This window comes from Otolemur garnettii, unplaced genomic scaffold (genome assembly GCF_000181295.1).
Source record: "Otolemur garnettii isolate 467f Iridium unplaced genomic scaffold, OtoGar3 scaffold00114, whole genome shotgun sequence".
In the NCBI taxonomy this organism is placed as follows: Eukaryota; Metazoa; Chordata; class Mammalia; order Primates; family Galagidae; genus Otolemur; species Otolemur garnettii.
In genome coordinates this window covers 5,812,342-5,837,880 of record NW_003852509.1, presented here as the reverse complement: position 1 = coordinate 5,837,880, position 25,539 = coordinate 5,812,342, and the positions used below count along the sequence as shown (strand labels likewise).

The following is a 25,539-nucleotide window of genomic DNA, read 5'->3' as shown; positions in this document are numbered from 1 at the left end:
CTGTAGTCCCAGCTACTTGGGAGGCTGAGGCAAGAGAATTGCTTAAGCCCAAGAGTTGGAGGTTGCTGTGAGCTGTGATGCGACGGCACTCTACCAAGGCTGATAAAGTGAGACTCTGTCTCAGTTAAAAAAAAAATACTTCTGATTATTATTGGAGTTTTCAAGTTAATAAATTTTTGCTGTCGTCATTTTAAGGGCAAACCTGAAATTTCTCTGTTCTGATGCATGAGTCAGTCCATCCACAGGAGTTCTGACAGTTGAGTTATTTCAAATGAGAAACTTATAAAAAAAGTGGTACCTTTCTATAAGACTGAGGCAGGAGTTGGAGAACAGCCTGAGCAAAGAGCAAGACCTCACTTCTACTAAAAATAGACTAGCCCGGTGTTGTGGCCGGTGCCTGGAGTCCCAACTACTTGGGAACTTGAGGCATGAGGATCACTTGAGTCCAAGAATTTGTTGATGAAGCCATGGTCCTCAACCCCAGGACAACATAGTGAGACTCTGTCTCATTAAAAAAAAAAAAAAAAAAGGCTGAGCACAGTGGCTCATGCCTGTAATCCTAGCACTCTAGGAGGCCAAGGTGGGTGAATTGCCTGAGTTCAGGAGTTAAGACCAGCTGGAGCAAGAGCCAGACCCTGTCTCTAAAAATAGCTCAGCATTGTGGTGAGCACCTGTAGTCCTAGCTACCTGGGAGGCTGAGGCAAGAGGATCTCTTGAGCCCAAGAGTCTGAGGTTGCTGTGAGCTATGCTGCGAGGACACTCTACCCATTTGGACAAAGTGAGACTTTGTCTCAAAACAAAAAGAGTTAACCCTTTGGATCCAGCCTTGGAATTGGGGCCCTTTGTTCACACCAAATCAGACTGGGAAATTAAAGTCTTCAGATGTATTGGGGATGGTGTGTTTTTTCTTTACTTTTACTTTATCCAAACTGAAGAAGTACAAAACAGTGTACAACTATATGTACTCAACATCTTGATGTAAAGTATCAATTTGCTGTATTTATACATAACCACTGCATTATCACACTTGTTTCCTATCATCTAATACCCAGCCCATATTCAGTTTTTTCCCAAATAATTTTTTTGTTTTGTTTTGTTTTGGGGTTTTTTTGAGATAGAATCTCACTTTGTCACCCTAGGTAGAGTGCTATGGCATCATAGCTCACAGCAACCTCAGTCTCCTGGGCTCAAGCAATTCTGTCTTTGCCTCCTGAGTACCTGGGACTACAGGCACCCACCACAATGCCCAGCTATTTTTTTAGAGATGGGCTCTGGCTGTTGCTCAGGCTAGTCCTGAAGTCACAAGCTCAAGCAGTCTACCTGCCTTGGCCTCCCAGAGTGCTAGGATTACAGGTAGGAGCCACCGCGCCTGGCCCAAATATTCTTGAAATATGTTTGTAGTTTTTAGTAAATCAGAATCCAAATAAAATCCATCTGTTGCCATTATGTCTAAATGTATTTTAATGTAAACAATTCTGTTTCCCCCTATTTTCTTCACTATTGACTTACTGAAGAGTTTGTGGTCTAGAATCCCTGACTCCTTTGGGGTTTGATTGCTTCATAGTGTTAGCATAGTCCTCCAACTTCTGTCTTCCTGCAAACTGAAAGTTTATGTGTATAGGTGCCATTTGATTTTTGTAGCAGAACATCTTAGATGATGCAGAATAATTCATATTTTCATCATTTAAGGATGCACACGGTTTGACTCTTAGTGACGTTAAGATTGATCAGTGGATTCAGGTTTCAAGTCCATAAGTCAGTAAACAGATAATGTTTTGACAATTCTGGATTAAATTTTAAATGAATGTCTTGAGGTAATATTTGTTGATATGAAAAGTCCCGTATTTTCTATTGGAAAGTTTTTCACTTATTCGAGAGCATTTGGAAGGTATTAAGAGCTTCCTCTGTGCCAGGCACTGTGAGATGCAGGGAGATGGTACTGAACAAGGGATTTCCCTATCCTCCAGCTCAATCTCTTGGGGGAATCCTTTTCATCACTTGAAAAAGTTACTGAAGGAGATTTTTGGCTTTTTTTTTTTTTTTTTAGAGACAGTCTTACTTTATTGCCCTTGGTAGAGTGCTATGGCATCACAGCTCACAGCAACCTCCAACTCCTAGGCTTAGGTGATTCTCTTTCCTCAGCCTCCCAAGTAGCTGGGACTACAGGTGCCTGCCACAACACCTGGCTATTTTTTTGTTGCAATTTGGCCAGGGCTGGGTTTGAATCCGCCACCCTCGGTAAATGGGGCCAGCGCCCTACTCACTGCCAATTTTTGGCCTTTGTTCAGACAAATATGAGTTATGTTTTTGGCTTTTGGAGAAGGAACACCAACATTTTCTTCCATCATTCTGGTGTATGTTATCTACCTGTGATTTTCTTTTTTTTTTTTTTCTTTTTTTGGAGACAATTTCTCTTTGTCACACTTGGTAGAGTGCCGTGGCATCATAGCTCACAGCAACCTCAGTCTCCTGGGCTCAAGCGATTCTCTTGTCTCAGCTTCCTGAGTAGCTGGGACTATAGGCAGGTGCCTGCCATAATGCTCAGGGTTTTTTTTTTTTTTTTTTTAAAGACAATCTCACTATGTTGTCATTGGCAGAGTGCTGTGACGTTACAGCTCACAGCAACCTCTAACTCTTGGGCTTAAGCCATTCTCTTACCTCAGCCTCCCAAGTAGCTGGGACTATAGGCTACAATGCTCAACTATTTTTTTTTTTGTTGTTGTTACAGTTGTCATTGTTGTTTAACAGGCCTGGGCTGGGTTCAAACCTGCTTGCCTCAGTGTATGTAGTTGGCGCCCTAACAGGTGAGCTACGGGTGCTGAGCCTAGAGACAGGGTCTTGCTCTTGTTCTTGTTCAGGCTGGTTTCAAACTGGTGAGCTCAGGCAGTCCAGAGTGCTGGGATTACAGGTGTAAGCTGCCACACCTAGCTATCTGTAATTTTCAGTTCATTAAAAGTTTATATTTACTTTGGGATTTTTTAGCCGGAGGGGAAATAAAACTGCTCAGGAAATGTAATTTCTGGTTGTTTTGAAACTTCACTAGAATTCAAATGTGATTCTGTAAAATTTTTTAGTGGCAAGGGTAAATTGCGTTATATTAGTAGTCATGAAGAACCTCCTGGTGTTTAGTGCTTCATTTGGGCTGTTTGCAGTTTTGGGCTATTGTGAATAAAAGGTTATAAAAATTCATGTACATCTTTTGGGGTAGTCTTGTGTTTTCACTTCTCTTGGGTTTACTCCTAGGAGTAGCATTGTGGGTTCATATTGTAACTGCCTGTTCAACTGCTGTGCTATTTGATAGCTTCATTGCCTACCAGATGACAGCTCCTGCTCAGCCCACACCTGAGGTTGTAGCTTAACCTGTGTCTCTTATTATCCTCTATTGCTGATTTCATACATGTAGCCCAAGCTCCAGACAAACTTCATTGCCCAATATTCCGAAAATGCATCTTGTTTGGCTGGTTAGGATCCTATCGATTGTTTATTGAAATGTTGCTGCTTTAATCAAGTTTTTTTCTGACCATTTCCTCCCCTCCCCCATTGAATTTTTGTTTTCCCTCTCTACCCTTGGAACACTTTATTGTCTTAGTGACTCTTAACAGTCTTTGCCTTGTATTACCATTATTAATCATAAGCCTGCACTGTCCAGTACAATAGCTGTCAACTACATGGGACTGTTTTAAGTTAATTAAAGTTAAACTAAAAATTCAGTTACTATATTTGGACAGTACAGAGATAACTTTTCATCTTTCCAGACAGGATTGTTGGACAGCTTTTCTAGATTGTTAACTTAGGGACTATGATCTTCTCTACATGGACTTTTGAATAGTGCTTTGCTAATCTTTCTTTTTTCCCTTATTTTTTTTTTTTTTTTTTTTTTTTTTGAGACAGACTCCCACTGTGTTGCCCTCCACGGAGTGCTGTGGTATCAACAGCTCACAGCAACCTCAAACTCTTGAGCTTAAGTGATTCTCTGGCCTCAGCCTCCCAAGTAGCTTGGGACTATAGGCGCCTGCCACAATGCCTGGCTACTTTTTTTGGTAGTTGTCATTGTTTGGCCTGGGCTGGGTTTGAACCTGCCAGTCCCAGTTGTATGTGCTGAGCTACAGGCACCAAGCTGGTGCTTTCCTAATCTTGGATTTGACTAAGAAAATTAAATTTAGGCTCACACCTGTAGTCTCGGCACTTTGAACAGAGAAATGTTACAGTATTGGGGGTGTATAAAATTAAATTTAGGCTCAACCTATAGTCCCAGCACTTTGGGTGGCCAAGATGGGAGGATCACTTGAGGCCAGGAGTTTGAAACCAGCCTGGACAACACAGTGAGACCTTGTTCCTAAAAAAAATAAACAAAAATTAGCCAGATGTGGTGACACACACGTGTAGTACCAGCTATTCAGGAGGCTGAGGCAGGAGGATCTCTTTAGCTTAGAAGTTCCAGGCTGCAGTGAGTATGATGGTACCACTGTGTTGCATCCTGGGTGACAGAAAGAGAACCCGTCTTAAACTCCTAACTTTGAGCAATCCTCCTGTTTTAGCCTCCGAAAGTGATAGGATTATAGGCATGACTCGTGTTCCCCACCCAAAACAAGACCCCAGCTAACCCCCAACCGCACTGAAAAAGAGAAGATTAGATTCTGGCATAGAACAGAGAAATATTACAGTATTGGGGGTGTATTCACTTTTCTAGAGATAGTAGTTGAACCAGAGAAGTAGATGCAATATTTGAGAGGCTCCACGGTTTCTATGTTGTAGATCTACCAGGAATGGGTTGAGAGTGCAAGGGAATAGGAATTGCCATCTGCTAATGTGTTCTTCAGCCATGAGTTAAAACATGCGAGTGATTCTCCTGTCTGCCTGCTGTGCTTTCCGTACTTTCTCTTTACTTTGGTCTGTAGATCTATGCTGTCCAGTGTAGTAGCCCGTAGCCACACGTGACTAAACTGTAGTTAGATAAAGCTAAAAGATCTTACAGAAGCCACAGTTTTCAGCTGCTCACTTGTCACTTGGCAGGCAAGTGGCTGCCATGTTGGACAGCACCGAGAACACCATAACTGCAGAGAGTTCTTTTGGACAGTGCCGATCAACACTTGTCACTTAGCTATAGTTGTGGATATTATGACAAATTTGGCGTCTGGCTTTGTTTGGTTTTTTTTTCTTTTTGAAACAGTCTTAACTCCCTAGTGGAGTGCTGTAGCATCATAGCTCACAGCAACCTCAGACAATCTTAGGCACCCACCACAACGCCCAGTTATTTTTAGAGGTGGGGTCTCACTGTAGCTCAGGCTGATCTCTATCCTATGAGCTCAAGTAGTCCACCCACCTCTGGCTCCTGGCTTTGGTTTAGAAGTTTGAAAGAACTGGACTGTTTGGGTAATGAATGTTGTAATCATGGATACACTAATTTATTCCTGATTTAGGCAGAACTACTTGTAACAGAGGCTAAGGATATGACCTATTATTATTTTTATTGGACTGCTTCATTGTGAATATTCTAAATGAGTCACATAAGCTGAAAATATACAGTGTATTTTTTTTTATTTTGTCTTTGTAATGGAACTTGTTAAGTAGAGTGTTCTGAGTGCATGTGTTTTTGAGAAAGTTAGCAGATGGTTGCACCATATTTTATACTAGACATTGTCATTGGTGCTGGAGATAAACCACAATAAACAAAACCAAGTATATGTTCCCAGTTTGCATGGGCTACTGCATTCTAGTTGAGGATGTGGGGAAGTCAGACACTAAACAAGCAAATAAATGCACATTTAATCTTTTTCTTCTTATCTTCCTTCCCTCTTTCCTTTCCTCTCTCCCTCCCTCCCTCTCTCCCTCGCTCCTTCTCTGTTGTCCAGGCTAGAGCGTGCCATGGTATCAGCCTAGCTCACAGCAACTTCAAACTCTTGGGCTTGAGCAATCCTCTTGCCTCACCCTCCTGAGTAGCTGGTACTACAGGCACCTGCCACAATGCCTGGCTAATTTTTCTCTTTTCTTTTCTTTCTTTTTGTTGAGACAGAGTTTCAAGCTGTTGCCCTAGGTAGAGTGCTGTGGTGTTGTAGCTCACAGCAATCTCCAACTCTTGGGCTCATGTAAGCCTCTTGCCTCAGTTTCTCTATTTTATTTTTTATTTTTTTTTAATTAAGTCAAATACACATAGATCATGAATACATTCATGCATATGTGGGGTACAGTGTGCTGTGTTTTTTTTTTTATACAATCTGACATGGTTACATTAATCAATCAACAATAGCTTTCGCCTCATTTACTTGATTATTGTGTCAAAACATCTATGTTCTACACTTCACAGATTTGACTTGTACCCTTGTCATATGCTCCATAGGTGTGGTCCTGCCTTTTACTCTCCCTCTGTCAAACCTTCCCCTCCCCTCCTTCCCACTCCATTTCTGTACTTCCTGGGCTATAAATTGTGGTATATGTATACCATGGAATACTATGCAGCCTTAAACAAGATGAAGCCTATATCTCTTTTATATTTTCATGAAGGGACCTGGAACATATCCTCCTGAGTAAAATGTCTCAAGAATGGAGGGGAAAGTATCCAGTGTACTCAGTACTCCCATGAAACCTACTTATATTTTCTTACACTTTTTTATGAAATGTTTTCTGTTTTAATAAAGACGAGGTCTTGGGCAGCACCTGTGGCTCAGTGAGTAGGGCGCTGGCCCCATATGCCAGAGGTGGTGGGTTCAAACCCAGCCTTGGCCAAAAACTGCAAAAAAAAAAAAAAAAAAAAAAAAAGACGAGGTCTTGGTTTTGCTCAGGCTGGTCTCGAACTCATGAGCTCAAACTGTCCACCTGCCTTGGCCTCAAGAGTGCTTGGATTACAGATGCGAGCCACTGCGCCCAGCCCTAATTTTTCTATTTTTAGTAGAGATGGGGTGTTGATCTCGATTAGTCTGGTCTCTGACACCTGAGCTCAAAGCAGTTCTTCTGCTCAGCCTCCTAGAGTGCTAGGATTAGAGTTGTGAGCCACTGTGTCTGGCTAATCTTTTTTCCTTTTTTAAATTTCAAAAGTAGATTATTTTTAGAGCAGTTTCAGGTTGGACAGAGAAATTGAGCAGAAGGTACAGAGAATTCCAAGCATCTCCCCCCCCATGCTGTTTTTATTTTAAATCAGTGGTTCTCAATCCTCCTAATGCCACGGCCCTTTAACACAGTTCCTGTGGGTCGTGGCCCACAGGTTGAGAAACACTGTTTTAAATTAAAGTTCACCTTAATTTACATCCATGTAAGTCAGTGATTTACCAGATGAGGAGTAGTGAGAGCTCACACTTTAGAGTGTACTGGGTGATAACATTCAGAGAGCTTGCTGGAAACACTAAGGAGAATGTTTATATCGGGGAAGGGGTAGAATCATGGTTATAACTGCACACGATCTTGAACTTTTCAGGAAAAGAGACCTGTGAATGATAGACCATTGAGTGGGTTACTTGAGTTGCTGAGCTATAGCTAATTTGTCTTATTCTTTTTTGGAAAAAAATATATTTAATGGAAGTTAAGAAATACAGGAAAGTGCAAAAGGAACACTAAACCTACTCTATATAGTAGCAGTCACTGTTCATATTTTACATTTCCTTCCAGACTTTTTTCCTTTTTTGGCAGTTTTTTGGCCAGGGCTGGGTTATGAACCCACTACCTCTGGTATATGGGGCTGGCGCCCTACTCCTTGAGCCACGGGCGCCACCCCAGACTTTTTTCTGATTGTGCCAGAAGTGCATGCCTAGCTTTGACTTTGGGATCGCGCTGGGTAAAACACTGCAGTATCTTACTTTTTTTTTCCCACTTAGCATTGTATCATTGCTATGTTTTTAAGTATTTTTTTTTAAAGCAGCTGGCATGATGATACTCTGGGTATATCTTGGGTTACTCAACTGTTTTCTTTCTTTTTTTTTTGAGACAGAGCCTCAAGCTATCCCCCTGGGTAGAGTGCCGTGGCATTACAGCTCACAGCAACCTCCAACTCCTGGGCTCAAGTGAGTCTCCTACCTCCACCTCCCAAGTAGCTGGGACCACAGGCGCCCGCCACGACGCCTGCCACGACGCCTGGCGATTTTTTGGTTGCAGCCGTCGTCGTTGTTTGGCAGGCCCGGGCTAGATTTGAACCCGCCACCTTAGGTGTATGTGGCTGGCGCCTTAGCCACTTTTGCCATAGGCGCCGAGCCTACTCAACTGTTTCTTGTGTTTCAAGAACATTTAGGTTATTTGTAGAAGATAGAAGTAACACTGTCCCCTTCGCTCTGATAGGCTGAAGAGAGTTGTAAAGGAACGTTCACAGTGTCCTGTTTGGGGCACTGGGTGTTTCTTTTCTGTTCTGTGCCATTTGGGAGCTGCATGGAGTATATCGTTTACAGTATACTGGAGAAAGGACTCTTGCTATTTTGGGACTCATGATGGAGAAAAATCTGAGGAAAAGGGTCTCAGCTAAATCACTTTTTTTTTTCTCTTTTAGTTCTTGAAATCATGAATCCTGTTTATAGCCCTGGATCTTCTGGGGTTCCCTATGCAAATGCCAAAGGAATTGGTTATCCAGGTGAGCAAGTAAAATTTTGTTTTCATTATTGAACTTTGAACACTTGGTATATTTCATTGTCAGTAAGAATGCTTTTTATTGACAAACCTAGTGGCTTAGACAAGGAAGAAACTATATGGAATTAAAAAGTTAAGAGCTATACTGGCATTAGGTCACTACTTGATCTGATGGCTCTAGCAGTTGGGATGATGATCTCATTTCTCTGCCTCCTGTTTTGAACTTCAGTTCCTCAGTATTGGCTTGTTGTTGGCCACAGGTCCCATTCTTCCTCTTGGCAGTCTCTGTGAGGTTCAGCCCTCACTAGAAGCCTCTTCATTTCTGTCCTACAGGAAAGCCCAAGGGGGCTTCTTATTTTCTATTCAAGCCAGTCTTGGAGTTTATTCTGATTGAATTTAGTTTTTATCCCCGGGCCATGGCCAGGGGATTCTACTGACTAACTTAGGCCTGCACCGTGTTCCTCACCGAGTGGAGTCAGCTAGTCAAAGGTGGGCTATGAGTGAGGGAGACAATGAAGTGTATGTGGCGGGCTGGCGCTGTAACCACTGTGCTGCGGGTGCCAAGTTCCTCCTTTTATTACTTTTTTTTTTTTTTCTTTTTTGAGATAGAGTCTCACTATGTTGCCCTGGGTAGAGTACTGTGGTGTCATAGCTCACAGGAACCTCAAACTCTTGGGCTTAAGCGAGTGATTCTCTTGCCTCAGCCTCCCAAGTAGCTGGGACTACAGGTGCCCTCCACGACACTCGGCTATTTTTTTGTTGCAGTTGTTGTTTAGCTGGCCTGGGCCGGGTTCGGACCCACTAACTTTGGTGTATATGGCTGGTACCATAACCACTGTGCCACAGGCACCAAGCCATATTACTTATTTTCTTGATTTTGATGTTTTTAGTGTCTTTGACTTTTCTAAAACTACATTATCAGTGAGGGCTCAGTGCAGGAACTAGTAACCACTCCAGGCCGTTTAAACCAGGGAGTTAACTCGGATATGGGATTATGTGCATGGGATTTTGAGATCAGCATAACTTTAGTACCAAAAGCTGAGAAGACATGAGAAAAGAAAGTACTTTTAGGACAGCGCCTGTGGCTCCAAGGAGTAGGGCACCGGCCCCATATGCCGGAAGTGGTGGGTTCAAACCCAGCCCCGGCCAAAAACTGCAAAAAAAAAAAAAAAAGAAAGTACTTTTATGCCATTTCATACTCTTACTGGCTGGTGAGTAAGAGTCCATTTCCATTTATGTTTAGTGGAAAAGTGTGAGATCTTCCTAAAAATGCTTTGTTTTTTAATTGTAGTAATGTAGGTAACTGATATAATTGGGTTTCTATCTACATGGTATCTTTGGCCCCTCCCCCTCTTTTGCCTACCACTGTAATACAGAGTTTACGTTGGCAGTTATTTTCTCTCAGCACTTTAAAGATGTGATTGTATTATCTTGATTTCTGTCCGAATAATTTCTGCTTCTTTGAAATTTTGTCCCTTTTCTCCTCCCCTCCTACCCCCATCCTTTGTTCCCCCTGCTGCTTTTAACTTTTTGACTGATGGGGTGATGCCTGTGGCTCAGTGAGTAGGGCGCCGGGCCCATATATTGGAGGTGGTGGGTTTAAACCCAGCCCTGGCCAAAAACTACAAAACAAAAAACCAAAACACTTTTTGACTGGAAACAAATGACGATAGATGTTCCTTTGGTGCAAGAGCCTGAATGTATTCTTCATTTTGCAAATACAAACAGAAATATTTACAAAAATCATGAAAAGAGACCCTTATTTCCTACTGTGACAGATGTGTTCTTTTTACGATAATGAACGAACAGCATGGTGTGTCATATATCGCAGTGGTTGTTGTAATTGGGATATGCCTCAGTTGGCAGGTTTCCTTTCTGAGAGCTCTGCAGAAAGGAAGTATCTTTGTTTTACTAGATGAGATTTTCTTTGTGTTTACCTTGCTGAATATACAGAGCGTTCATTGACTTCTTGATCGATTTCCTCCAGCATTAACGGTTGCTTTTCAGATATTTTTGCTGCCCCTTGTATCTTCTCTAGGGACTCCATCTACAAGTATATTAGGCTGTGACGCTGTGTTGTCTCCAGGACGATGTTGTCCTCTTGCTTCATTTTTGTGTTCACATTTTTTTTCTCTATGAGCTTTAATATAGGTAGTTTCTACTTGTCTGCTTCCATTTCACTAATTTTGCTAATTCTGTTCTAAATTGCAATAAAATCCATGTATTAAAAAAGTCTTTTTTTTTTTTTAATGAGACAGAGTCTCACTTAGTAACCCTTGGTAGAGTGACATGGTGTCTTAGCTCACAGCAACCTCAAATTCTTGGGTTCAAGTGAACCTCTTGCCTCAATCTCCCTAGTAGCTGGGACTATAGGCGCCCACCACAATGCCTGACTATTTTTTATTTGTTTGTTTGTTTGTTAATTTGTTTAACAGGCCTTGGCCGGGTTCGGGCCCACCTGCTCCAAAGCATGTGGCTGGCATCCTAACCACTGAGCTATGGGCAGCCCCTCCCCCCCCTTCATGGGTGTCTTTTGCTGGGCAAGTAGTCTTCATCCACTCAGGAGCTGGGCTTAGGTGCATTTCAGTTTTGGTGAGGTACATTTTCCCTTTGTTTTGTCCTTATCTTGGAGTATTGAGCTTTGATCAACCTGGCATGCTCTGCGCAGCCCATCCTCTTTTGTGAATCCTGACTCAGATCTTTGTCTCTTCAGCACCAGGAGAGCAAAATACTCTTTTTCATTTCAGATATTTTTGTGTTTTGCTTTTTAACTTTGTGCTGGGGTACTGTTTATAATTTGGCATGTCTTAAAAGAGGACTTCTGCTGCCTTTGAAGCTCCTAAAAGGTCCAATTTTATCATTGCAGCCTTGTAAGACCTCCAGAACCCATGTTTGTTCTCTGTCCTCTAGCTGTGGCCTTCTGTCCAGGGAAGAGGCCTAGACTTGACCTTTTACTCAGGCTGAGAATCCATAAATAACCCCAGGTCAACAATTTCATGTGTTCTAATTTGTCCTTTGTTATAAAAATGGTAGTGGACACTGGGATGGTATTAGGAAAGCAAACGTTCTTTGAGAGGAATAAACCAAGGGGTCAGGAAGCAGAATTAGGAAGAGCCTCTGCTTCTGGAGTCTCGGCCAGCCTAGGGTGCTCTGGAGTCGGGACTGGCAGTTGGAGGAGGCCTCCGTTATGTATTTCTCGTAGCTGAACCGTAGGTTCTTTTTGGAAAAGAGATGCAGGCCTGTTCACTTTGCTTTGTGAACTTAATGTACGCTAGGAATCACTCCATTGCAGTTCACACAGGTTTGCTCTGTTCTTTTTTTTTATTATAATACTGTTGCATAACTTCCGTCTTGTGGGGTTTTTACAGTTTATTCAACCACTTTGCTTGTGATGGGTGTTGAAGTTGTTTGAAATGTTTGCTATTCCAGTAATGCTGCTGTTAATAGTCCTATGTTTACGTTGATGGTGTTTGTGGGCATGGTCCTCAAAGAGGATTCCTAGCAGTGGGATTGCTGGATCAGAGAGCAAATGCATAGACAGTTAGGATACTGCCAAGTTCTCTTCCATAGGGTTTTTCCTGTGTTGTACTCCCATGAGAAGCAGGTGAGATTTTCCCTATAACCTTGCTAATGAAATGCGTTATCCAGCTTTTGGGCTTTTGTCAGTTTGTGGGAAATAGCATCATTATGGTTGTAGTGTAGAGTTTTGTCTGTCTGTGACTTGATGTTTTTTTTCTGTTGGGTTTTTGTTGTTCTTGTTCCAAGTTGCTTGATATTAAGGGTATTAGCACTTTATCTGAATAATTTGCATATATTTCTCTGAATTTGCCTTTTGATTGCCTAGCTTATGATTTTTTTTTTTTTTTTTTTGAGACAGAGTCTCAAGCTGTTGCCCTGGGTAGAGTGCCGTGGTGTCACAGCAACCTCACACTCTTGGGCTTAAGCAGTTCTCTTGCCTCAGCCTCCCAAGTAGCTGGGACTACGGGTGCCTGCCACAACGCCCAGCTATTTTTTGGTTGCATTTGTCATTTTAGCTGGCCCGGGCCGGGTTTGAACCCACCAGCCTTGGTGTATGTGGCCAGCGCCCTACCCATTGAGCCACAGGGGCTGCCCTGATTTTTTTTTTTTTTTTTTTTCTGTTCTGAAGTTTTTGTTTTGTTTCCATAAAGTGAACATTCTCATAAAAATGATTAGGGTATGATTTTCAGTTGGTGTGCCATGAGAGGATGTTAGGTGTACTGCAAAAAATTTTAAAGACCATTAATTATTTTTGAAAGGCCTTCAAAGCATAGTAAGTATATTCTTTTTTTTTTTTAACTCTTTCTTTTTATCAATATAATTTTTTTTTTTTGAGACAGAGTCTTACTATGTCACCCTTGGTAGAGTGCCGTCCGTGGTGTCACAGCTCACAGCAACCTCAAACACTTGGGCTTAAGTGATTCTCTTGCCTCAGCCTCCCAAGTAGCTGGGACTACATGCGCCTGCTGCAGCACCCAGCTATTTTTGTTGTTGTTGTTGTTGCTGTTGCAGTTGTTTTAGCTGACCCGGGTGGGTTTGAACCCACTACCTTTGGAGTATGTGGTTGGTGCTGTAACACTGCTACAGGCACCAAACCTTTATCAATATAATTTAAGTGTACTGTGGAAGTTTAACTGTAGGTTCAAGTGTGCTGTTAGATAAAAATAAGATTGAAAAACACTGGATTGGGGTTTAGGATCTTGTTAGGATCACTTCACTCCCTTGCTCTAGGGGAGTCTGGCCTTTCCAGCTTCCCAGTGCTGGAAGGGAGCTAGTGTAGATGCTGAGGAGAGAATCTTGGTATCCTCTGAGGATAAATGTGCACTTTTCGGAAAACTATACTGTGGCCAGGACAGTCAGCAGAAACAGCAAGAAACAAAAAAATACCCAGTGTACTCAGTACTACTGTAAAACCAATTTACTATCACTCACGCTTGCGTATGAAAAATGAAACACAACTATAGCCCAGGATGAAGGAGGGAAAGGGAGGAAGAGGGGAAGAGGGGGTGGGTGGATAGAGGGAGGGCCAGTAGGGGGACCACACCTATGGAGCATATTGCAGGTACAAGTTGGATCTATCAGGTGTAATTGGGTAAATGAGGTGAAGGCTATGTTGATTAGTAGGATGTAAGCACTCCAATTTGTACAAATAATCAACACATTGAATCCCATAATGGCATAAATGTATTCATGATCTATGTACAAATGACTTAATAAAAAAAATACATAACAACAAAAAAGAAACAGTGGCTCTGAAGCCTGTTGCTTGGAACCCAGCAGATTAGCTGTTGACAGAAGATGAGAAGCTGGTCCTCCTCCTAAGGTAAGCTGAGGCAGAGTGTTGCTAGGATTCTTTTAAAGGTGCCCCTGTGAGTTTTGTGCAGCCAGGGAGAAGTAGATAGTGAGGTGAGAAATACCATGCTTGGGTGGGGGTGGCAGGTCAGGGTAGTGGCAGAGGAGATGGGGTGTGGCTGATGGGTTGAGGGTGGGAAAGGAGCAGAGACACCCTAGGAGATTGGGTGACTGACTCCCATACTAGAGGACCAGGTGTGTAGTTGCTAGTGTATAGTGACGGATTTTAATTTTGTTTTATGTGTGTTTTCTGTTTCATTTTGGAATATGGTAACTCATTCTTACAACAAAGTTGAAGTAGGAAAGCACTAAGCAGACAAAAAAGTTTTCTAGGGACCTTTAAACATAAGATGCAGAATTTAAATTTTGTGGAAATTATTATAAAGACCTGTAGGATGTGCTCTAGGTTAGTGGTGTCTCAGACATTTTTTTAAACAATGAAACCGCTGGTTCCTGGTGTCTAAGCTTTGTCACACCTGCATCTGTGGGGATTGAGGCAGCTCCACAGGCTGCCTGGCCGTCCTCTGCTTGCAGCTGGGCCTCTGAGGAGTTTCTCATGGTCTGTGGAACCACTGTCCTGTCTTTTAATGGCCATTTTAGGTCTGTTTTCAAGTTGAATCTGCCCTTGATGTCCAAAATGAGTACATTTGATAAAACATTCGATGCCAACAGACCATTCTTTGAGTAATTAGAGAGTGCAGATGGAAAAGTGAGACTCTGCGGGGTTGGGGCGAAGCCCAAAATAACTTCTGCTGAGGTAGGGAGGATGTTTCTGACAGAAGAAAGCAGCTTTGGAGCAGGGACAAGAGATGAGAACTGGGTACATGTAGAAATTCCTTGGGGCCATCGGGACTGAGGATTCCCGTTCCTCCCACTGCAGGACGGTGGGAGGCTGGGCAGTGGAGCAAGGGTGCCCAGGCTGGGGACACTGCAGGAATGGATTCAGGTAAAGCGCTTCATTCAGAACCTGTGAGTAAAACCCACTTAAAAGGAGTTTCCCTTTGGAATTCCACTCAAGAGTCCCCTGTCCTGAGTTCTCATCTTAGGGCACTGATTCTCAACCTTCTTAATGCTGCGACCCTTTAATACAGTTCCTGTGGGTCTCGACCCCCAGATTGAGAACCGCTGCCATAGGGTTTCTTTGCTTTGGGTATTGTTATCACCAAGATTCCTTAAGGGATCATGATACCACCTAAAGTGACCTCTCCAAGTGCCCTGAGAGACATCTTTCTCTGTGCCTCAGCATGGTTGGTTTTGAAGACTGTTCATTCTTGGAGCTTTACTTAACAGGTAAGAGAAGAGAGGAATAGAAAAGTTACGTCTTCTCACAACTAGTCAGGACAGGAGTCAAGTCTAGTGAACCTGGGTCGTCTTGTTGATTTTGTGCCCTGCATATGAAGAAGGGGTTCTAATGTCCCAGCTGTCACGTGGGTGACACCTTCTGTATTGTGAACCAGGGCCTCAGGCGAAAGGGGAGCAGGGGCCTGACGGGTCTCTGGGGCTTTGTGGAAAGCCAAGGCAGGCAGCTGAAGCTCTTCTGTTGGTGGATACTGGGGAACAGGACTCTGCCTGTAGCACTGAGTGTCTTATTTGATGTTTCCGTTGTGTACATGGTATGCATTATTAGCAGTCATGGTTTATTATTACTAAGATTCTTCATTTGTTTTATTAATAATAAAGTTCAACTTGCTTTCATGTGGATTGTAATTGTTTTCCCTGTTTCCATGTGTCTACGATGCCAGTTAGATCCCCTTCTTTAAGAAGACTGAAGCTTAATGACATTTACAGCTTGGGTTTGTGATTGGCATCTTTAGTTGTTTTTTGCTACTGTAACAATATCATAGACTGGTAATTTATAATGAACAGAAATTTATTTGGCACCTGGTTCTGGAGACTGGGAGGTCCAGGAGCAGGGCACCAGCATTTCGTGAGGGCTTTCTTGCTGTATCTTCTCACAGCAGAATGCTGAAGAGCAAGCCAGCGAGTTAGAGGAAAGGGGGGTTCAGCTTGTCCTACTCCTGCAGTAATGGCAGTAGTCTGTGAGGACAGCTCTCATGACCCAATCATCTCTTAAAGGTTCACCTCTCATCACTGATAAAATGGCAGTTAAATTCATTGTGAGTTTTGGAGGGGGCATTTAGACCTTATCAGCTGGCTGCCCTGCATTGGAGGAGTTGGACATTAGAACTCAGAATATGAAGAAACTTGAAATGAATTTAGAAGATTTAAACCAGGGGTCTTCAACCTTTTTAACAGAGGCCAGTTCACTGTCCCTCAGACCGTTGGAGGGCCAGACTGCAGGCCCCAGGACGAGTCGGCTGCTAAGCAGGACAGGCAGTGGTGGCAAAAACACCCGGCGGGCCGGATAAATGTCCTAGGCGGGCCTCATGTGGCCCACAGGGCCGTAGTTTAAGGATGTCTGATTTAAACAGTGCCTTAAAACAAAAAAAAAAATAGTAACTTGTAATTGAAAATAAATAAGAATGTGGGATATGTCTTTGGATTCAGTGAGATTGAGAGGCTTTTTTTTTTTTGAGACAGAGCCTCAAGCTGTCCCCCTGGGCAGAGTGCCGTGGCATTACAGCTCACAGCAACCTCCAACTCCTGGGCTCCAGCGAGTCTCCTGCCTCAGCCTCCCAAGTAGCTGGGACCACAGGTGCCCGCCACAACGCCTGGCTATTTTTTGGTTGCAGCCGTCATTGTTGTTTGGCCGGTCCGGGCTGGGGATTTGAACCCGCCACCTTAGGTGTACGTGGCTGGCGCCTTAGCCAGTTGAGCTATAGGCGCCGAGCCGAGATTGAGAGGCTTTAAAACACCTTTTCCTGCTCACTGTAGTAGGAAAAACAAACCCTTGAGTTCACATTAGATTTGCATTTTGGTTCTTCCAGACTTTTGGCAGTGAGACCAGATGAGAGTTATAGATCTAACACATGATACTCTTAGCCCTCTTATTACTTTTACTGAGTAATAAATGATGTGATTAGTCTGGAATCAAACCGCCAGAAGTGTTGGGGATTTTCTGACTCCAGGTTGGGTTTGGGTTTGTTTTTTTTTTTGGCTTTATGGTTGATTTTGTGCTTGATGACAGTAGACTTCTCAGTTTCTGTGAAATTTTTTCTTTTTCTTTTTTTTTTTTTAAGAAGGAGTCTTACTCTGTTGCCCTGGGTAGAGTGCCATGGCGTCATAGCTCACAGCAATCTCACACTCTTAGTCTTGAGCAATCCTCTTGCCTCAGCCTCCCAAGTAGCTTGGACTACACGGATGTACTACCATGCTTGCCTGGTGTTTTCTATTTTTAATAGAGATGGGGTCCCACTCTTGCTCAGGCTGGTCTTGAAATCCTGAGCTCAAGGTAGCCTTCTCCCTTGGCTTCCCAGAGTGCTAGGATTATAGGTGGGAGCCACCATGTCTGGCCCAAATTTTCTATTTGTAGGAAGTTTTAAATACTTACTCATAGGTTTAAAAGACACAATCCTGAGTGTGACCCATGAAAATTGTGAGGCTAGATGACAACTAGAGATAAGGTGTTGGGCACACATAGTACTCCTGTAGCTCCCTAAGTCTGCCTGTGGAGTTCTGGTGAGGAAGGTAGGAGTAAGTTGGGAGCTCTGGCACTTCTGCACAACTGCTTCAATTGATTCACATCATGTGGTTCTGTATTTTTTTCCAGCTGGTTTCCCCATGAGTTACACAGCAGCAGCTCCTGCCTATTCTCCTAACATGTACCCTGGAGCAAATCCTACCTTCCAAACAGGTAAGTGCTCGGTGCTAAGATGCTCTGTCTGCACAGCTGGGGGAGACGGAAAAGAGGGTGGATTTTTGAGAAGAGTGGGTATAGAATTAGGACTTGGAGTTAACTGCTCAGGTCATGTAAGTAGACTGTTGAGAGGTACAATAAAAGCTTCATTCTTTTTGCAGGTAGAACTTTAGATAGTGTTTCTCATGTCCTCCTACAACACAAATCTTCATCTTAATCACTAGATTGTTAGAGGCAACTCCTTGTGCCAGGTCATCTGTTTGTGAGATAGTGTTGCCTTTAGAAACGGAACATTGTCACTTCTAAGAGGTAGAATTTCCATGTTGCTGACATTTTTAGAGATGTTTTCTGATTTTTCTACAGTGTTTTAGCACTTTGATTATATTTTCCATGTGGGGTGGATAAGACTGTTTTCTAGATTATAGAAATCACTATTAAAACTGAAAAGTGGAAGCCAATAGGCACAATGCATGGGTATATGCCACACTTCTGGGGAAGGACAGGTACAACTTGGGCTTTAACCTTATAAATGGAAACTATGTAACCTAATTGTATGTACCCTCATAATAATCTGAAAAAACAAACAAAACTGAGAGTGGAATTGGTTGAGTTTGCATCCAGTGTGTTTCGCAGGATGTCCTCCTGAGGCTGCACACTTGGGCTTTATCCACACAGGACTTGGCTGTTGCACAGCAGCAGTGGTGGCCCACACGGTGACGTAAGAGCTCAACTTTGTCTCAAGGTCTTACTCGTGGGGCTACTGGGGGAGTTCTTTGTTCCTCAGCACTATCCTCACACAGTTGCCTTTGATGGAAGAGGAAATGGCAAAGGTCTTTCCCCAAATCCTTCCTATTTTGTTAATCATAAAATTCTGCCTTGTATTCTAAACTTACATCCATCTCTTTCTTTTCATCTTCACTGTGACCACCTCTGTTCAGCCTTAGCTCATACCCAGAGAAGAACCTTTGGGACTTAATCTTCCTGCCCGAGGCTTCCTGGCCCAAGGTTAATGCTTTTTCCCATATAAACCAAAGCCATGTTTCCAGGTGAAGTTTTTCTTAGTGATTTCCTATGACTATAAGATACCGTTAAGCCAAGAGACTCCTAGCTCTTTGCCACATTAGCCCGTTTATTCTTCTCAGATTGATTTTCTCTTGTGATCCTGCCTCCCGTCTTCCCTGCCACCTAGGCTAGCTGTCCCTGCTGATTTGCACCTGTCTTTTAGTCTGTTATGCAGTGTTCTTTCCTTGGGATCAGTAGTTACATGCTGTCACTCACTGGATTCTTTAATGGCTCATGGCACCACCCTTCTCCTTCTGTGAATCATCTCTGATTGTTTAACCTTTTTTTTAAACAGCTCTCTTGAGGTATACATAACATAAAAGCTGCACATATTTAAAGCATACAGTCTGATAACTCTCTGTGACGTGTTTGGGGGAGAGCATACTTATCATTGAAAAAATTTTCTCCTGCTCATTTCTAATGTCTCCTGGTCTCTTGGAAATCACTGATCTTTTTTCTCTTAACTATTGATGTGTTTGTATTTATTACAATTTTGTTAAATGGGGTTATATAGAACATACTTTTTAATTTTTGGACTGTCTTCTTTCATTTGGCATTATTTTGACTTGATGCAATAGTATGCATCAATCAGTAGTTCATTCCTTTGTATTTTAGGTAGTATTCCATTGTGTGGAAATACCATACTTATCCATTTGCAGGTGATGAACGTTTGGGTTATCTGCGATTTTTGGCTGTTACGAACTTCTGTAACTATTCATGTACAAGTTTTTATGTGGACTTATGTGTTTATTTCCCTTGAGTAAATGCAAAGGAGTGGAGTGGCTGGTTATTACGGCAGACATATGTCTGACTTTGTAACTGCCAGACTGTTTTCCAAAGTGAACGTACCATTTTACATTCCCACCTGCAGTGTCTGGGAGTTCTAATTCCTCCACATCCTTGTCAACACTTGGTATTGTCAGTCTTTTTAATTTTAGCCATCCTAGTGAATGTGTAGTAATATGTCATTATAGTTTACATTTAAACTTTTTTAATAACTAATAATATTGAGCATCTTTTCATGTGCTTATTTTCCATCTGCATGTCTTTGGTAAAGCACTTAGATACATCTTTTACTATATGTAATTCACTGAGTTTCTTTTTGTATTTTTGGGCTTTGAGAGTTCTTTATCAGATAAGATTTGCAGATAGGCTTGGTACCTTGTAGCTCAGTGCTTGGAGCACCAGCCACATACACTGGGGCTGGTGGGTTCGAACCCAGCCCAGGCTTGCTAAACAACAATAACAACAACAACAAAAATAGCCTGGTATTGTGGTGGGTGCCTGTAGTCCCAGCTGTGGAAGGCTGAGTTAAGAGAATCGCTTAAGCCCAAGAGTTCGAGGTTGCTGTGAGCTGTGATGCTATGGCACCCCTGGTGACACAGTGAGACTCTGTCTCAAAAAAAAAAAAAGATGTGCAGATTTTCTCCCAGTTCGTGATTTTTCCCATTCTTTCAATGGTGTGCCAAAAAGTGGAAGTTTTTAAATTTGATGATGTTTATCTTTTTGTTAAAAAATTTAACCCACTTTTTCCAAAATTTTCTCCTTTTCTCTTGAAGTTTTATAGTTTTAAAAGGTTTTACGTTTGTATTTATTACTCGTTTGGTTGTAGAAATGGACTGAAGCTCATCTTTTGCATTAAGTATAAATGCTACATGTGATCATGCTGTAGCCCACTATAAAATAAAGTACTATACTAGAATTTTCAAAGGTAGCCCACTTTTGCTTTCTTTTCTTCTTAGAGCACAAATTAATGTGAAAATGTACTAAGAACTTCCGACTGCTTCTTATTTTACAAAAAGAGTCTCAGGTTTATTTGAGGCTGACAAAGCTGTTCTTTGCCAAAAGTGTGCAGTGTTTTCCTGCAGAGGAGGGGTAGTGTCTGGAGGTCTGGCCTCTGTGGGCTACTTATAGAACAGACATCACCCATCTTCTTGCACATCACTCCTTTCTAAGACTGCTGTTAAACTATTACTGTAATTCAGAAGCCCGGGCAGGCTGAGGGCAACTTTGGTGCCCAAAGGGCCTGCCTTGTTTAAGGTAGAGTCCACTCATGGTGCCGGCTGTTGTCTGCCAGACTGCTGGCTCAGCAATGCTGCCACCTCTTCTGGTTTTTAGCAGAAGCTAAAGATTTTTATGTGAAGTTGGTAAATGAAGGCCCTCCTGATGTTGCACAAGTGCTGTTGGCCCCCTGACACGTGAGACCCATCTTTTTCTGGAGTCCTCTCAGTGTTTTCATGTCTTGAAATTTTTAATCTCTCTTTTCACTGGGCCTTTCCCTTTATCTGATGAGCAAGCCAAAGTCATCACTGTAAAAAATTTAAAAGAGAACTTTACTTTATTCCTGCTGCTTTATTGATCAACTTTCTGGTTCTCTTACTACCAGATTTGTGAACAAAGCTGACTTGTGATGTAGGTGCTGTCTGTGGAGTTTGGTTTACAAAGTGCTTTTGTGATCCTAACACTGCTTATTTATTAATTCTCTTCTAAGTGTAACAGAGAGAGGTTTCAGAGAACCTTATGATGAGATATCATGTCTTTTGCTGAAGAATTTTGTTAATGCAGAATCTGGAAATGTGGAAAGTGTCCTGAATAAGTGTAATAATCTGCATACATAGGCTGCCGGAGTGGGCTGTCTTTGGACTTGAGTTTTGAACTGTGGGGTTCCCTAGATGTGGCTTAACTCCTGGCTGTGTCATCCCTGGAGAAGTTGTTTAACTTCATTCTTGGCACTTGTTGAATGAATAAATAAATATACCTCTGGACTGTGTTATTGGAGGATTGCAGCCCCAGGCCCACCATCAGGCACTCAGCCTGCATGTTCAGTTCTCTGCTTTGGTCCTTTTACAGTCAGAATACCTAATGTTTGCAGTGATGATCTGAAATTGTCAAGAAATAATTTAGTTGTTTGTAGTAAGCTGTATGTAAGAGGTGTTAAAGCTATTGTTTTTGAAAGACCTTGCACTGAATGGATTTGGTTTTTATGTTGTAAAGGGTGCAAATTTAATAAACATTATTTGAGAGAGGCAATGTCTATTTTGAGTACTCTGAGGTAAGAGTGTGTGTATATATGTGTGTATTTGTTTTAAGTTTGTAAGATTTCCTATTGAATTACCCTGGAAAGATAGTGGACCTAATAGTATGAAAAAAAAGCGAGGGAAGTAGCTAGCACTCACCAGGTCTTATTAACACAGGGAGTCATGTTTACCTCTGTTGAAACTGATTTATGTTAAATGGTGGATAGAAAGTGATGTAACATTAATGTGTAAAGAGAAAAAGGTTTTCTGATGAGCACTGGAACATAGTTCATAGTCATGAGAATAAACAGTAAAATAGCATATATTAAAAACCATTGCTCTAATTAGTAGCAGTATACAGTGACTATTTTCTGAACATTTTATTGTAAAAATTTTTAAATACTAGCTCGGTGCCTGTAGCTCAAGTGGCTAGGGCACTAGCCACATACACCAGAGCTGGCAGGTTCAAATCCAGCCCAGCCCGCCAAACACCAAATGAAAGCTACAACCAAAAAAAAAAAAAAAGAAAAATAGCCAGATGTTGTGGCAGGTGCCTGTAGTCCTAGCTGCTTAGGAGGCTGAGGCAAGAGAATCACTTAAGACCAAGAGTTTGAGGTTGCTATGAGCCATAACACCACGGCACTCTACCCAGGGTGACAACTTGAGACTCTGTTTCAAAAAAAAAAAAAAAAATTCAAATATTGTATATACAAGAGCTGAAAAAATTCCACAACGAGCATATATATACTGCTAAGATTCTGTAATTAAACTTTCTAAAATCAACTTTTGCAAGTAATGTTTTACTTGTGTCACATATCCATTCCTCCATCCTTCAGTCCATCTTATTTTTTGACACATTTCATTTCTCAGTAAATTGAGGCCTCAGTATACTTGATTCACCTCGATAACTTTGACATGCAAATCCTTAATATTTGTTTACAGTTCCTTTGGCTTTAGGGCAATATTTACAAAATGCACAAATAGTGTACTGTTCACTGCATTCTCACTGGCTTTGGGGAGACATCTTTTGCTTCAATGAAACCTACATGTAAGGCAGGTGTTGTCAAATCACTTTGGGTTATTTGGGGGACCTGGGGCCAGTTGAAGGGATTTCTGCAACAGGAGGCCTCTGGTAAAAGACAAGGAGGACCTTGTAGGTCAGCGGTTCTCAACCTGTGGGTCGAGACCTACAGGAACTGTATTAAAGGGTCGCGGCATTAGGAGGAAGGTTGAGAACCACTGTTGTAGGTTGACCTGTCATTGATTGTATATCCTAAGGAAATAATCAAAGAATGGAAATAGTGTATTATGTTTTTAGTGTATGTGGTGAGCCAAATAGTGCTTCTGACGTGTATCCAGCTCTTCCTCACTTTGATCTTACATTGTGCATGCTTGGGTGTGTGTTCGAGTTGGCAGCTTCCATTCTCTTTTCAGTCGAGGCTTTTTCTCCAGTGTGAACAGTGACACACTGTCTTGTTAGGCATATTGACAGGTCTTTTAGAGCTTAGACCCCAAACCCCGGGCCAAGTAAGCAAAGCTTCATCTTTCTTTACAGCTGCTCCTCACCATTGGCATCACCACTGGCCTGAGCTCTACCTCCAGTCAGATCAGGGAGCCATTAGATTCTCATAGAAGCTCAACCTACTGAAACTGCATGTGCAAGAGATCCAGCTAGGTTGCGTTCCTTGTGATAATCTAATGCCTGATGATCTGAGCTTAGCTCAGGTGATGATGAGCTCTGGGGAGCGGCTGTAACACAGACCATCATTCGCAGAGAGGTTCGAATGTATAGCGGCCATAATTAAATCGCTTGCTTACAGGCTTATATCAAAATCATCCTCTCACTCCCACTCCAGTCCTGTGGAAAAATTGTCTTCCTTGAAACATGGAACTTGTCCCTGGTGCCAGAAATACTGGAGGATAGTGGCTGAGGATCTGTTTCTCTAGTTTTCCCTTCAGGTTGTAAATTCATTGTATGTTTCACTTCCTCAAACAGCTTCTCCCATTTCCTCTCTTTCTTCTGTGAATCAGTTTATAGTGTAGAACTATAACTTTCTGTTAAGTGTGTGGGTTGTATATATTGAACAGTGGCATGTTTTAACTTAGTTCTTCCAACCTGTGGATAACTGCCAGGCCATCTTCCTGATGAGATTGCTACAGAGGCAGACTTCCTGCTGATGGCCGCTTAAAGGCTTAGCAAGATTTTCATCTTCTGGGGCGATCAGTGGGCGCCTTTCAGCTGGCTTCTTCACTTAACTTCTTCACTCCTGTGTAATTGTTTATTGGTGGAGCTTTTCTTTTTCTTTCTTTCTTTCTTTCTTTCTTCCTTTCTTTCTTTTTTTTTTTTTTTTTGAGACAGTCTCATTTTGTCGCCCTTGGTAGAGTGCTGTGGCATCATAGCTCACAGCAACCTTAAACTTTTGAGCTCAAACGATTCTCTTGCCTCAGCCTCCTAAGTAGCTGGGACTACAGGCACTGGCCACAACCCTGGCTTTTTTTTCTTAGAGATGAGGTCTTGCTCTTCCTCAGGCTGGTCTCAAACCCGTTAGCTCAGGCAATCCACCTGCCTTGGCCTCCCAGACTGCTAGGATTATAGGTGTGAGCCACTGTGCCTGGCTTGATGGAGATTTTCTGACTAGCTTAGACCCTTTCTCAGTTGTGTCATCATGTGAAAGTATTAGTATTTTTTCACCTTATTTATTGTAAACATTTTTCAAATATGTATACAAAAAATTGGGAGAACGGTACAGTTCATGCCCATAATACCCCCACCTAGATTCACCCATGTACCATTTTACCATATTTGCTTTATGTATTTAAGGATGAGGGTGTAGGTGGGTTTTATCTCTTTTTCCTCCTGAATCAGTTGAGAATTTCATGCAGCCTTTGTATCCTGGTCCTGTAGACTTCAGTATGGCCTTTCCAAACATTACAGTGAGAACATTGTTTTGCATGACAAGAGTACCATTATCACATCTAGAAACAGCAGTCTTCTGATTTTATTCAATAGTTCATATTCAGGCCAGGAGCAATGGCTCATGCCTGTAATCCTAGCACTGAGGTGGGTGGATCCCTTGAGTTGAGCTCAGGAGTTTGAAACCAGCCTGAGCAAGAGTGAAGACTCCCTTCTGTACTAAAAATAGAAAAATAAACCAGGTGTTGTGGCAGGTACCTATAGTCCCGGCTACTTGGGAGGCTGAGTCAAGAGGATTGCTCAGGCCCAAGAGTTTGAGAATGCTGTGAGCTATGATGCCATGGAATTCTACCCAGGGTGACAGGGTAAGACTGTCTCAAAAAACCCAAAAAGTTTATATTCAAATTTGCCCAGCATATCTCCCAGTTTTTTGTTGTTGTTTTTTTTTTAATTTTTGGAATCAGGATGTACTCAACACTACATGTTAAATTTATGGTATGTCTCTTCTAATCCATAATGATCTAACTTTAAAAAATTTATTTTTTGTGTGTGTATATGCATAGTAGTCTCGTTGTCACTTGGGCTAGAGTGCCCTGGCCTCAGCCTAGCTCATAGCAACCTCAAACTCCTGGGTTCAAGATATCCACCTGCCTCAGCCTCCCAAGGAGCTAGGACTATAGTTGCTCACCATGATGCCCAGCTAATTTTTCTATTTTTAGTAGAAACTGGTCTCTTGCTGTAGCTGGTCTTGAACTCCTGACCTCAAGTGATCTTCTTGCCTCAGCCTCCCAGAGTGCTAGGATTACAGATGTGAGCTACCACACCTGGCCATGATCTAACATTTATTTATTTATTTAATTTTAATCTTTTTTTTT

The 25,539-nt window shown here is 42.2% G+C and overlaps 1 protein-coding gene across 1 annotated transcript in view; it reads left to right on the top strand.

The window, feature by feature from the left end:
• Positions 1–25,539, top strand: part of FAM168B (family with sequence similarity 168 member B) — a 39,788-nt gene that overhangs the window by 2,437 nt on the left and 11,812 nt on the right. The window contains exons 2-3 of the mRNA XM_003797286.3: positions 8,468–8,548; positions 17,585–17,668. Coding sequence (XP_003797334.1) covers positions 8,479–8,548; positions 17,585–17,668 — 154 coding nt within the window. The 5' untranslated portion in view covers positions 8,468–8,478. The remainder of the gene's footprint in view (positions 1–8,467; positions 8,549–17,584; positions 17,669–25,539) is intronic.